The 13,724-nt window shown below is 39.9% G+C and overlaps 1 protein-coding gene across 3 annotated transcripts in view; it reads right to left on the minus strand.

The window, feature by feature from the left end:
• Slf2 (SMC5-SMC6 complex localization factor 2) overlaps positions 1 to 13,724 on the minus strand; it is a 76,146-nt gene continuing 62,422 nt past the window's right edge. For all 3 annotated transcript variants that reach the window (XM_045155764.1, XM_045155773.1, XM_045155774.1), the window contains 2 exons: positions 7,814 to 7,882; positions 1 to 3,299 (listed from right to left, as the gene is read on the minus strand). In XM_045155764.1, the coding sequence (XP_045011699.1) occupies positions 3,264 to 3,299; positions 7,814 to 7,882 (105 nt within the window). In that variant the 3' untranslated portion in view covers positions 1 to 3,263. The remainder of the gene's footprint in view (positions 3,300 to 7,813; positions 7,883 to 13,724) is intronic.

A 13,724-nucleotide genomic window follows, 5' to 3' on the forward strand; every position in this document is an offset into this window, starting at 1 on the left:
TTAAACTGAGAAAAAGCAGTTTTAATAACACACATATAACATTCAGACGACTTTAAACGAGATGCAGTATAAAATCTTTAAGAGAAAAAAAAAAAAATAAAAGGGAAATTTGCATTTACAGCCTAACAGCTGGTAGATTAGCGGGCTCACAGGAATGCCCAGGGAAAACAAAAGCACAGATAACGCGGTACACCGACGCTGCTGGTGAGCAGGAAGTAACCAAGACCATGCTGATGCTCCACACACCCAGTACCTGTACCCATCTACTGAGAGACACCCTGGGTCAGTCATCCCCTAGCTCTCCACTCAGCTGAGTATTAATGATCATTTCTTAAAATTCTCTCTCTTAATAGGTAGGGTCTCCCTCTAACCCAGGCTGACCTGGAATTCACTATGGAGTCTCAGGGTGGCCTCAAACTCATGGCAATCCTCCTAACCTGTGCCTCCTAAGTGCTGGGATCAAAGGTGTGCACCACCATGCCCAGCAAAATTCTCATTTTTAATTTAAAAATTCCTCTTGGTTTAAAAACTTCAAATTTTATTACTGGTCAAATCCCCACCAACTGTACCTATTTTGGTTAAAAAAAATGCAAATGCTTCAACAAAGCCTGGACGGTAACATGACATTATTTATCTCTTACTGGGGATGTTTTATTGTGTGTGTGTGAAATCAAAAGCAAACTACTACTTGCATTTCAAAACAAAAACAAAATGCCAACCTTCCAAAAGGTGACCAAGGCACCATACCATCAGGAGATAGACAAGAGATGTACACACGCTGTTACTTCACTACTACATAGATGTGTTTTGTGCATGGAGAGCCTCTTCATTTAACACATTACAGTTATATTTTCTGATAACAAGAAAGCATGTTAGAAAATGCAAACAGGTAACACACAAAAGCATAAACACTTACAAGTACCTTAATTTTCAGCTTGCAGTAAGGGTAATAAGTTTGACATACATCAAGAAAATTAGACATGGTGATTTTTGGCACAGTAATATTGCCAAACACACCACCACTCAGTGCAAGCTTTGTTGTCAAGTCCAAAAGTGGCCTGACGTCCTCTGTGCAATGAGCATTTTCTCCCTCTCTGCCATTTTGTGCACTAGGCAGTAACAGGAGGGAGATGAAGCACGGGGACCCAAGAGGGTGATGGAAAATACTTAATCTGGGAGAAAAACCATGGACTACTTGTGCTAAAAAGGGAATCACAAAATTTCTATGAGAACCCCAATAAAATACAGACTGGACTATGACCTGGAGACTGAAGACCTCTACCAGAGTCATAGACACAAGGGCCCAAACTGATGTCTGGCCTTTTATTTTAAAGGGACAGATGAAGTTTTTTTTTTTTTTTTTAAATGGATAACTACAATTAAAAATAGAATTTTAATTTAACTGCTAAATAAAAATGTATCAAAGTGGCTTTAAATTTGATGGGCAGTTATCTGTTGAAACTGCAATATAAAAGGGTCACTTAAAAAAAAAAACCTGAATAACCCACTTGTCCCCATCAATGTACACGATTAGAAAATATTTACACACTGTAATTACAAGCAATATAAGCAGAATTTTATACTTTGAGATTTTGTACACTTTACACAATGCAAAATGAGAAAAATATGAACACTTATAAAATTACACACAAATAATGTATCTACAAGGTATTAAATTACAGAGTGAAAGCCCCCATTGTTGGGCAGATAGATGCCAGAGTTTCAAGCTTCTGTCAAATAGAACTCTTTGTATCTATCTCTTTAACCACAGTGGCATTTTGTAACAATACCCTTGAGAGGTAGTATCAAGATAATAATATTCTTACCAGTAAACTCAGCACAGAATAAAACTTATGTTGGTCTGACTCTTGGAGCCTCATTCAACCTGGGTTCTCAAAAACTGGATTTATTTAGCCTTGCCTATAAAATCTCTAACTGCCCAATGCCTGACATGAGCTCAAAAGTTGCTGATACTATTTTAAATGATAAATTTAAGATAAGCCTCAATTTAGAGGTAGAAAGTTAGCTCTCGAAATTAATTTTCTCCTTTCTAAAACCATAAAGATCAAGCCCTGTTTTGTTCTCTTCCCCATACACCAATTACAGACATTAGAGAGCTCAGGAGAAATCAGTCGCCCAAGCAAACACACATTCTCTTTCAGGAAACAAACCCTCCTAAAATGGACATTCAGTCATCAAGACTCGGTGACTACCAAAGGTTACAAAGGGCCTTGGGCTAAAACTAGCGTGTGCATTTCTACTAACTTCTACCATCTAAACTAAAGGATGGCTTTCCAGTGTTTAAAAGAATTTAGAGCAGCTGTGGTTTTCAAGTGCAACAACTTCAAGATACAAGCGTGCAAGCACGCGCGTGCGCGCGTACACACACACACACACACACACACACACACACACTGTCCCAAAATTAAACACTATCAAGGTCTCTGCCAAACTAGATACTCATGGATACTCAAGGTTTTGAAAACTTCCAGATTTTTAAGCTCTTATAATAGACTTCCGTAATTTGACTACCAAGGGCCAGCATTCTAAGATTAAGCTAAGATTCTATGATTTAACCAATATTTTAAACAATAAATGCATTTTCAAGAAATCCAAAACAAACCATATATGAGTGTTTTGGCATTTTAAAAACACAGTCACTACTTTATTTCTTCCTTTTTGGAAAATCTGACAGTATGTTAAATGTCTGTTTCTTAATTATTTAATGTGTTTTAAAAACCTACTAGATTTATAACCTTGAATAGTGAAGGAAAATACACTGACTGAACCCTTCTGTGTTTTAAGAGAGTTACAGAAGAGACCCACTCTTACTACTAGTGGTATAAGCCTTCCCTTTGCATCCTAAAATTAATCCTAACTGGACCTTGGTCTTGGTTTCTAAGTACAACTCCTCAAGTTGGTCCAAACTTTTTCTTCCTTATTTTCTGTGATTATCCAAGTGCCATAAATACTACCTAAAAAAAAGATAACCACCTAAAATTTAACAAGAGGAGCTAATAAAGGCAGGTTAGATATGTAACTTCTAGCTGCTTCTATTCCTACCCTTTTATAGGGCTCTGCTCTTTTATAAGGTCACATTTCACATCTGCCTCATTACCAGCTTCACACTCAGTGTTGGAGTGGCACATCTGTTATGCATTTTCTCTGCATCCCATCAGATTCCACAGTAATTCCTTTTAGTCCTCTTGGAAAGGCTCTAAATACGTTTCTCTTGGTTCTTATCTTTGCTGCTAGAGCTTCTATTAAGAATCTGGTACCCAGAAGTCATGAAGCTGCCCCTACAAAAGGGAGGAGAAAAGAACAGAATAAAGGAAAATGTAATCAGATAATGAATTAATCCTTACAGAACTAACATTAGCCAACAAGCTTTGATAATGAAAGCAACAAAATTACGTAGATTTCTCTCAAAATTTCTTATAAAATTTTGTGACCTGGTGTGGTGTATAATCCCAGCACTAAGGAGGTGGAGATAGGTGTATCAGGCATTGAAGGTCACCCTTAACTAAACAGGAAGTTTGTGGCCAGCCTGGAATACATGAGACCCTTTATCAAAAGATACCACAACAGGGGCTGGGAAAATGCCTTAGTGGCTAAAAGTTCCTGTTTGCAAAGCCTGCCAGCCTGGGTTCATTTCCCCACCACCCATGTAAAGCCAGATGGGCACTGATTACAGCGGCAAGATATACTGGCATGCCTACACACATACCAATGTACAAATAAAAACAAACTAATGAACAGACATTGCATCTTGAGGTCCAATAATAGCAAAGCATAATTTGAAGATTTATCAAAGAGTTCTCTAAAAGGGAATGCATATCTCATGAAAGATACCAACAAAGCCAGGTGTGGTGGGGCACACCTTTAATCCCAGCAGAGGAGGCAGAGGTAGGAGGATCACTGTGAGTTCAAGGCTACCCTGAGACTACATAGTGAATTTCAGGTCAGCCTGGGCTAGAGTGAGACATTACCTCAAAAAAACAAAACAAAACAAAACAAAACAAAACAAAACAAAAACACCAAAGAAGGAAAGATACCAACAAGAGTGAAAATGTAAAGTAGTGAGACTGCTTTTCCTATTAATATTTAGTGTCCCTGTGTTGCCATGAAATATAAGCAACTTCTAGGCACTGGCTACTCAGAGGTTAGTTTTTGGACAGTAACACTGGTACCAATTAACTTGCTAAAAACATGAGGAGGAGTATCTCAGGTTTCACTCTAAAACTAATGAACCAGAATCCACAGTTTGAAAAGCATTATTTTAGATAATTATCAGATAGCGCTGATACATAAATAGCATTGCAAACTTAAAAGCAGGCATTAAAAAATGTTCCTCTTAGGCCTTGGGCAAAGGGTTCTTAGATATGACAGCAAAAGCCTACAGTGACAAAGAAAGAAACAAATTGCAAAAGTTTTATGCTACAAATGGTACCATTAACATAGTTTAAAGATGGCTAGAGAGATGGCTCAGCAGTTCAAGGTGCTTGCTTGTAAAGCATGCTGGCCCAGGGTTCAATTTCCCAGTACCCACATAAAGTCAGATGCACAAAGTGGCACATATGCCTGTAGTTCATTTGCAGTGGCAATTACATCTGGTATGCTTACACATTTTCTTCACTTGCAAATAAATAAAAATAATTTTTTTTTTAAAGATGAAAAGAGAACTGGAAAAGATGGCTTTAGTGGTTAAGGAGGCTCATGAATCTGGAGTTCGTTTACAGTGGCTGAAAGCCCTGACACACCTCTCTCAAACAAAAAAATAAATATTTTTTAAAAAGACAATAGAGACTAGGAGAAGACACATACAAATCATATATAAGGGACTTAAACTGGGAGTAGTGACTCACCTGCAATCTTAGCATTCAGGAGGCTGAGAGGTAGGAAGATCACTATGAGTTTGAGGCAACCCTGGCCTACATAGTAAGTTCCAGGTCAGCCTGAGCTACAGAGCAAAACTGTTTCAACCAATATACTCACCCACCTCCCTTCAAAACAAAGTGACTTGTATCCAGAATACATGGAAGAATTCTTACTACTCAATAATAAAATAGACACCACCATTTAAAAATTGCCAAAGAAGCCAGGTGTGGTGGCGCACACCTTTAATCCCAGCACTTGGGAGGCAGACAGGTAGGAGGATCACTATGAGTTCAAGGCCACCCTGAGACTACATAGTGACTTCCAGGTCAGCCTGAGCTAGAGTGAAACCCTACCTCAAAAAACCAAAACCAAACAAACAAAAAGCCAAAGAAGCCAGATGGTGCTGCATGCCTTTAATCCTAGCACATGGAAGGCAGAGGTAGGAGAATCAGCATGAGTTCAAGGCCACCCTGAGACTACATAGTGAATCCAAGTCAGCCTGTGCAACAGTGAAACCCTACCTTGAAAAAAGAAAACAAAATAACGACAACAACAAAAAAGCTAAATGGCAAATGGGTATGAAGAGAGTTTTTCCTAAGAAGCTATATAAGTTGCCAGTAAGCATATAAGAAGATGTTCAACATCATTAATTATTGCAGAAATAAAAATTAGGAATAGATGGTAAGACCCTATTGCTGAAGACTCCACATACTTGGACTGCAAGGCCACTGAGAAATCCTCCTGGAACTGAGCTGATAACCTCCTCCATGTAGACCAGCTGACAGAAAGCTGGAAGAAGCCATTCTACATGTAGTTCAATGGGAGAAAGACATACCACCAGTGAAGATACTCAACAGGGACATTGCAAGCCTTATAATTGGCCAGCCAGGCCAAATGAGCCAATGGGTGCAATAGTGGCACGTCTGTCATGGTGGAAACCAACTGCCCTCTAATTGGACTGGAGGCCTGCTCCATGGGTGAGGGAATACATCCCTGATACTGAAAACTTAAAACAGGGGTAGTCATGAGCCCTAGGGGTGTAACATCTGCTGATGTCTGGAAAGATGTATATACTATGCTTATCAAACTGCCCAGTAAGCACTTCTCTTAATATTCATACCCTTATATTAATGCTACTCTCACTTTGGGTAGAGAATCTTCACTCTTCAGATGGCAGTAACCTTGGGACGACTTAGAAGGTATCATAATGCTGGAAAGAAGTGACTGGAGTACTGAGTAACCTCTCGATCACACCTTCCAAGGCTCAGGGTCTAATGCGGAAGAGGTGGCAGAAAGAATGTAAGAGCCAAAGGAAGGGTAGGACTCCTTACAACATGCTCCTCCAGACACAAAATGGCCTCAATATCCATGACCTCACAATGCCTGACACTACCTACACAAGACCATCATAAGAGGAGGAAAAGATCATGACATCAAAATTAAAGAGAGACTGATTAAGATGGGGAGGGGATATGACGGAGAATGGAATTTCAAAGGGAAAAGTGGGGGGTGGGAGGGAGGGTATTACCATGGGAATTTTTTATAATCATGGAAAATGTTAATAAAAATTGAGAAAAAAAAATTAAACCTACAATGAGATTCTAACTCCCAATCCTACTATGGCTTTGTGTCAAAAATAAAAAATAAAAATAAAGACAGATATAATAATACTTGGATACTTGGGAAAAAGGTGGAGACATCAGAATCCTCATATATTCTGGTGGGTATGTAAAATGGTTCAGTTTCTGTATAAAACAGTCTGGCAGTTTCTTAGGGGTTGGGATTTAGCTTCGTTGATAGAGTGCTTGCCTAGCATGCACAAGGCTCTGGATTTGATCCTCAGCACTGCATAAACTGGGCACGGTGGTGCATGTTTGCAATCTCAACACTCAGTAGTAGAGGCAGGAGGATCAGCTGTTGAGATCATTCTCAGCTACAAAGTCAGTAATAAGTAGATAAATTAACTGTGATACATCCATACAGTTATATATTACCATATGGATTCACTAATCTGTTAGGTAAAAGAAACTACTATCTGATATATAGGAAATACCTCAAGTCTATATAGAAAGTAGGCTAGTGTTTGCTTAAGGCTTAAGGGAAATGAGGAGAGGAATGAAGGTAGTAGAGGAATGGGAAGTGAATGCTAAAGTTAAATTGTGGGGATGCTATGTATAGTTTTGTGGACATACTAACAACCATCATATCCTTTACGTGGGTGAAATGTATAATTTGTATAATACATACATACATACATATATATATATATATTTAAATCTTGAAAAAAAATTTTTTTTTTCTTTTTTCAAGGTAGGATCTCTCTGGTCCAGGCTGACCCGAAATTAACTATGTAGTCTCAGGGTGACCTCGAACTCATGGAGATCCACTTACCTCTGCCTCCCGAATGCCGTGTGCCACCACACCTGGCTAAATGTTTTTTAAAATTTATTTGAGAAAGAGGGAGAGAGAAAGACAGAGAGAGAGTGAGAGAGAGAGAGAATGGGTGTACCAGGGCCTCTAGCCACTGCAAACAAACTCCAGATGCATGTGTCACCATGTGCATCTGGCTTACAAGGGATCTGAAGAATTGAACCTGGGTCCTTAGGCTTTACAGGCAAGTGCCTTTACCACTAAGCCATCTCTCCAGCCTGTATAATGCATATTTTATCTCAATAAAAGACTAAAAAGTGTTCCTCACAAAATTCCATTCACTTTATACAGTGTAACACTTTCAAGTGGGTGTAACCACTTCTGAATATGAATATAAAGCAAACAAAAGCTAAAAATCATACACAACCATGGATCACAGTGGAATTGTCAATTTATCCTAAGATGTTTGGAAGTTAGTGCTCTGCTATCCTTCATTTTAAACAGTATAAAGAATACCAAATAGCACAACTATTAAAAATAATCAAATTGTTTAATAAAATGACACCTGAGTTGGTCGACAGTTCTGGATAATTTCCTGCCATTTTCCATGTATCCGGGCAACCAAGTCTTTCACCTTAAAAATAACAAAAAGGAGAAAAAAAGATCAGTTCAAAATATCTTCACCTATAAACAAATCAACACTTGATACAACAGAGCTCATAGCTGCTGGGTGTGGAGTACACACCAGGGATCCCAGTATTTAGGGCACAAAGGACTGCCTTAAACTTGCCAAAGTTTAAGGCACCTGGGATACTGTGTGAAACCCTGCCTCAAAAAGTAAAAGAACGGGGCTGGAGAAATGGCTTAGTGGTTAAGGAGCTTGCCTGTGAAGCCTAAGGACCTAGGTTTGATCCCCCAGTACCCACAGAAAGCCAAGATGCAAAGGTGGTGCATGTGTCTGGAGTTCATTTGCAGTGGCTGGATGTCCTGACACACCCCTTCTCTCTCTCTCTCTTTCTCTCAGGTAAATAAAGAAAATATTTTTTTAAAAAAGTAAAAGAAAAACAGACTGGCGATGTAGCTCAGTGGTAGAGTGCTTGCCTAGTATGCATGAAGCTTTAATTCCCAGCACAGTGGCACATATCTATAATCTCAGGACTGGGGAGGTAGAAGTACGAGAATAAAAAGTTCAAGGCCACCCTCAGCTACACAGAGTGTGTGTTAGCCCAGCCTGAGCTACCTGAGACACTATCTCAAAAACAAAACAAAAAGAAATAGTTATTGTAGAGCTGGGTGGGGTGGCACACACCTTTAATCCCAGCATTTGGGAGGCAGAGGTAGGAGGATCACTATGAGTTCAAGACCATCTGAGACTACACAGTGAATTTCAGGTCAGCTGGGGTTAGAGCAAGACCCTACCTTGATAAAACAATGTTATCATAGGCTCATATCCACACAATAGCCTAAAAAAATTCAATTAGATTTTTTTTTCAAGACAAAAAAACTACTTATCTTTTGTAGGGGCTTTCAAATTATTGCAATTAATAAACTTTCCTTTATCACCATAACCTTAAACACGTTTTAAAATTTAATCTTTAGGGCTAGAGAAATGGCTTAGTGATTAAGGTGCTTGACTGCTAAGCCTAAGGACCCAGGTTTAATTCCCCAGTGTCCGCATAAAGCCAGATGCATAAAATGGTACATGCATCTGGAGTTTGTTCGCCTGCCTCTCTCTCTACTTGCAAATAAATAAAACGTTTTATTTATTTATTTTGGATTTTCGAGGTAGGATCTTACTCTAGCCCAGGCTGACTTGGAATTTACTTTGTAGACTCAGGGTGGCCTTGAACTCATGACAATCCTCCTACCTCTGCCTCCTGAATGCTGGGATTAAAGGCGTGTACCACCATACCCGGCTCCATTTTTTTTTTTTTAAATATTTTTTGTTCACTTTTTATTTAGTTATTTGAGAGCGACAGACATAGAGAGAAAGACAGCTAGAGGGAGAGAGAGAGAATGGGCGCGCCAGGGCTTCCAGCCACTGCAAATGAACTCCAGACGCGTGCGCCCCCTTGTGCATCTGGCTAACGTGGGACCTGGGGAACCGAGCCTCGAACCGAGGTCCTTAGGCTTCACAGGCAAGCGCTTAACCGCTAAGCCATCTCTCCAGCCCCCGGCTCCATTTTTTTAAAAAAATATTTTATTTATTTATTTATTTGAGAAAGAGAAAGAAGGAGGAGGAGGAGGGGGGTGAGAATGGGCATGTTGGGGCCTCCAGCCACTGTAAACGGGCTCCAGATGCATGTGCCTCTTGTGCATCTGGCTTATGTGAGTCAGGGGGAATAGAACGGGGTCCTTTGGCTTTGCAGGCAAATACCTTAAGTGCTAAGCCATCTGTCCAGCCCTGTTTTGTTTTTTTGATGTAGGTTCTTGCTCTAGCCAAAGATAACCTGGAATTTACTATGTAGTCTCAGGCTGGCCTTGAACTCACAGTGATCTTCCTACCTTGGTTGGGATTAAAGGCATGTACTACCAGGCCCAGAAGAGAGAGAGAAAGAATAGGTATGCCAGGACCTCCAGATGCTGCAAACAAACTCCAGATGCAGGCACTACCTCTTGTATCTGTCTTTATATGAGTACTAGGGAATCAAACTTGGGTTGTTAGGCTTTGCAGGCAAGTGCCTTAACCAATGAGCAATCTCTCCATGCCCCCTAAACATTGTTAATCTAAACTATCCATGCTTATAACTTAAGTTTCCTATTGATTGATCGGCTGACAGGTTTTCTTTTTAAAAAAATATTTTTATTTACTTATTTGAGAGAGAGAGATAGAGAAACAGGGGGAGAGAGAGAGAGAGAATGGGCATGACAACGAACTGCAAACAAACTCCAGATGTGTGAGCCCTTTGTGCATCTGGCTTACATGGGTCCTGGGGAGTTGAACCTGGGTCCCTTGGCTTTGCAGGCAAGCACCTTAATTGCTAAGCTATCTCTCCAGCCCTGACAAGTTTTCTTGATGAAGCCCTGGCTGGCCTCAAACTTATAGTTATCTTCCTGCCTCTGTGTGCTGGGATTATAGGCATGTATTACCATGCCTAGCTTCCTATTAGTTATTGAAGAAAATCCAGAAAAATTACCACCCTGCCTTCAAAGAATTTGTATTTTCTTCTCTCTAGCATTTTTCCCCCCTGTTATTTGAGGTAAGGTTTCACTTTAGCTCGGGCTGACCCAGATTTCACTATGTAGTGTCAGGGTGGCCTGGAACTCATGTGATCTTCCTATCTCTGCCACCCAAGTGTTGGGATTAAAGGTGTGCACCACCATGCTCAGCTTATTTTTTTTTGAAGCAGGTTATCATTCTAGCCCAGGCTGACCTGGAACTCACTCTGTAGCCCAGACTGGCCTCAAACTCACAGTGATACTTTTCCCTCAGCCTCCCAAGTGCTAGAATTAACAGCATGTGCCACCATACCTGGCTGGGCTCTCTAGCTTTTCAACACACAGTTAGATAAGTTGAAAGGTGAACTGTGTTATAGGGCCCAAGGGTTTGGTCATTTCTAGGTTTACCACAGTTGTCTCCAAAAGGCTTAACAAAAAATATTTGCCAACTGGTTATTTCCATGTTACCAGAAGCCCTGCTACTCCTCTCTGTTTTTGTGAAATAATATGTAAATCTTTTATTTTATTTTATTTTTTATTTTTTTTTTTTTATTTTTTTTTTTTTTAATTTTTATTAACATTTTCCATGATTATAAAATATATCCCATGGTAATTCCCTCCCTCCCCACCCCCACACTTTCCCGTTTGAAATTCCATTCTCAATCATATTACCTCCCCATTACAATCATTGTAATTACATATATACAATATCAACCTATTAAGTATCCTCCTCCCTTCCTTTCTCCACCCTTTATGTCTCCTTTTCAACTTACTGGCCTCTGCTACTAAGTATTTTCATTCTCACACAGAAGCCCAGTCATCTGTAGCTAGGATCCCCATATGAGGGAGAACATGTGGCGCTTGGCTTTCTGGGCCTGGGTTACCTGACTTAGTATAATACTTTCCAGGTCCATCCATTTTTCTGCAAATTTCATAACTTCATTTTTCTTTACCGCTGAGTAGAACTCCATTGTATAAATGTACCACATCTTCATTATCCACTCATCTGTTGAGGGACATCTAGGCTGGTTCCATTTCCCAGCTATTATAAATTGAGCAGCAATAAACATGGTTGAGCATGTACTTCTAAGGAAATGAGATGAGTCCTTTGGATATATGCCTAGGAGTGCTATAGCTGGGTCATATGGTAGATCAATCTCTAGCTGCTTTAGGAACCTCCACACTGTTTTCCACAATGGCTGGACCAGATTGCATTCCCACCAGCAGTGCAGAAGGGTTCCTTTTTTTCCACATCCCCGCCAACATTTATGATCATTTGTTTTCATGATGGTGGCCAATCTGACAGGAGTGAGATGGAATCTCAATGTAGTTTTAATCTGCATTTCCCTGATGACTAGTGACGTAGAACATTTTTTTAGGTGCTTATATGCCATTCGTATTTCTTCCTTTGAGAACTCTCTATTTAGCTCCTTAGCCCATTTTTTGATTGGCCTGTTTGATTCCTTATTAGTTAACTTTTTGAGTTCTTTGTATATCCTAGATATTAATCCTTTATCAGATATATAGCTGGCGAAGATTTTTTCCCATTCTGTAGGTTGCCTCTTTGCTTTTTTCACTGTGTCCTTTGCGGTGCAAAATCTTTGTAATTTCATTAGGTCCCAGTGGTTAATCTGTGGTTTTATTGCCTGAGCAATTGGGGTTGTATTTAGAAAGTCTTTGCCAAGACCTATTTTATTTTATTTTTGAGGTAGGGTCTCGCTCTAGCCCAGGCTGACCTGGAACACACCCTGTAGTCCCAGGCTGGCCTTGAACTCACAGTGATTCTCCTACCTCTACTTCCCAAGTGCTGGGATTAATGGTGTGGGCCACCACACTCAATTGAAAGTTATATTTAATTACTACTTGTGGTGGTTTGATTCAGGTGTCCCCAGCTGGTGGAAATTTGGGAATTAGAGCCTCTTGGAGGCTGTGTGTTGTTGGGGGCAGGCTTATGGGTGTAACAGCCAGCTTCCCCTTGCCAGTGTTTGGCACTCTCTCCTGCTGCTATTGCCCACCTGGTGTTGGCTAAGAGGTGATTTCCATTCTCTGCTAATGCCATTGCTTTCCCTTGCCATTGTGGAGTTTCCCTAAGAGTCTGAAAGCCAAAATAAAACCTTTCTCCCCAAAAGCTTGTTCTTGGCAGTGTTTTTTGCCAGCAACGCAAAGCTGACTGCAACACTACCCAAACACCAGAAGCCAAAAAGGAATTTAGACTGGTGTCGTGGTGCACATCTTTAATTCCAGCACTCAGGAGGCAGAGGTAAGAGGATCATTGTGAGTTGAAGGCTACTCTGAAACTGCATAGTGAATTCAAGGTCAGCCTGGGCTAAAACGAGACCCTACCTCAAAAAAAAAAAAAAAAAAAAAATCTATACAATAAAAAAATTTAAAGAGTACTATGACAAAGATTTTTCTTTTTTCTTTTTTATGATTTTTCAAGGTAGGGTCTCGTTTTAGCCCAGGCTGACCTGGAATTCACTATGTAGTCTCATGGTAGCCTTGAACTCATGACGATCCTCCTACCTCTGCCTCCCAAGTGCTGGGATTAAAGACGTGTGCCACTATGGCTAGCTTCAAAAATTCTTTATACCTTTCTAAAAAGTGTTTAATTTTAGAAATAAATACATAAATAAATGTTTAATTTTAGATTTCAGGAAAAACTCAAATCATTCTATTAATACTAAAGTTGCTTTCCTACCACATGCTCATTAATTTTATTTTTCTAATACCTTTGAGAATATAAAAAAAAATCTTTTGTTTCAAAAAAAAAATTTAGCAGCTTATTGATGCATTTTCATCCTAGAACTCAAGATAGGTATAGAACTTACATTTCAAAGTCCTTCCTGTAACACATTCTATTTCTTCACTATAAGAAAAACTTGGGCTGGACGTGGTGGCGCACAACTTTAATCCCAGCACTTGGGAGGCAGAGGTAGGAGGATCGTCATGAGTTTGAGACCACCCTAAGACTACATAGTGAATTCCAGGTCAGCCTGAGCTAGCGTGAGACCCCATCTCAAAAATACAAAAATAAATAGTTAAATAAAAATTAAAAAATATATGGGCTGGAGAGATGGCTTAGTGGTTAAGGTACTTGCCTGCAAAGCCAAAGGACCCAGTTTCGACTACCCAGGACCCACATAAGCTAGATGCACAAAGGGGCACACACATCTGGAGTTCATTTGCATTGGCTGGAGACCCTGGTGCACCCATTCTCTCTCTCTCCCTGCCTATTTCTGTATCTCTCTCTCTCTCAAAATAAATAAATAAAAATAACATTAGCCAGTCGTGGTGGCAGAATCCCAGCACTTGGGAGG

The sequence above is a fragment of the Jaculus jaculus genome, chromosome 1 (genome assembly GCF_020740685.1).
Source record: "Jaculus jaculus isolate mJacJac1 chromosome 1, mJacJac1.mat.Y.cur, whole genome shotgun sequence".
In the NCBI taxonomy this organism is placed as follows: domain Eukaryota; kingdom Metazoa; phylum Chordata; class Mammalia; order Rodentia; family Dipodidae; genus Jaculus; species Jaculus jaculus.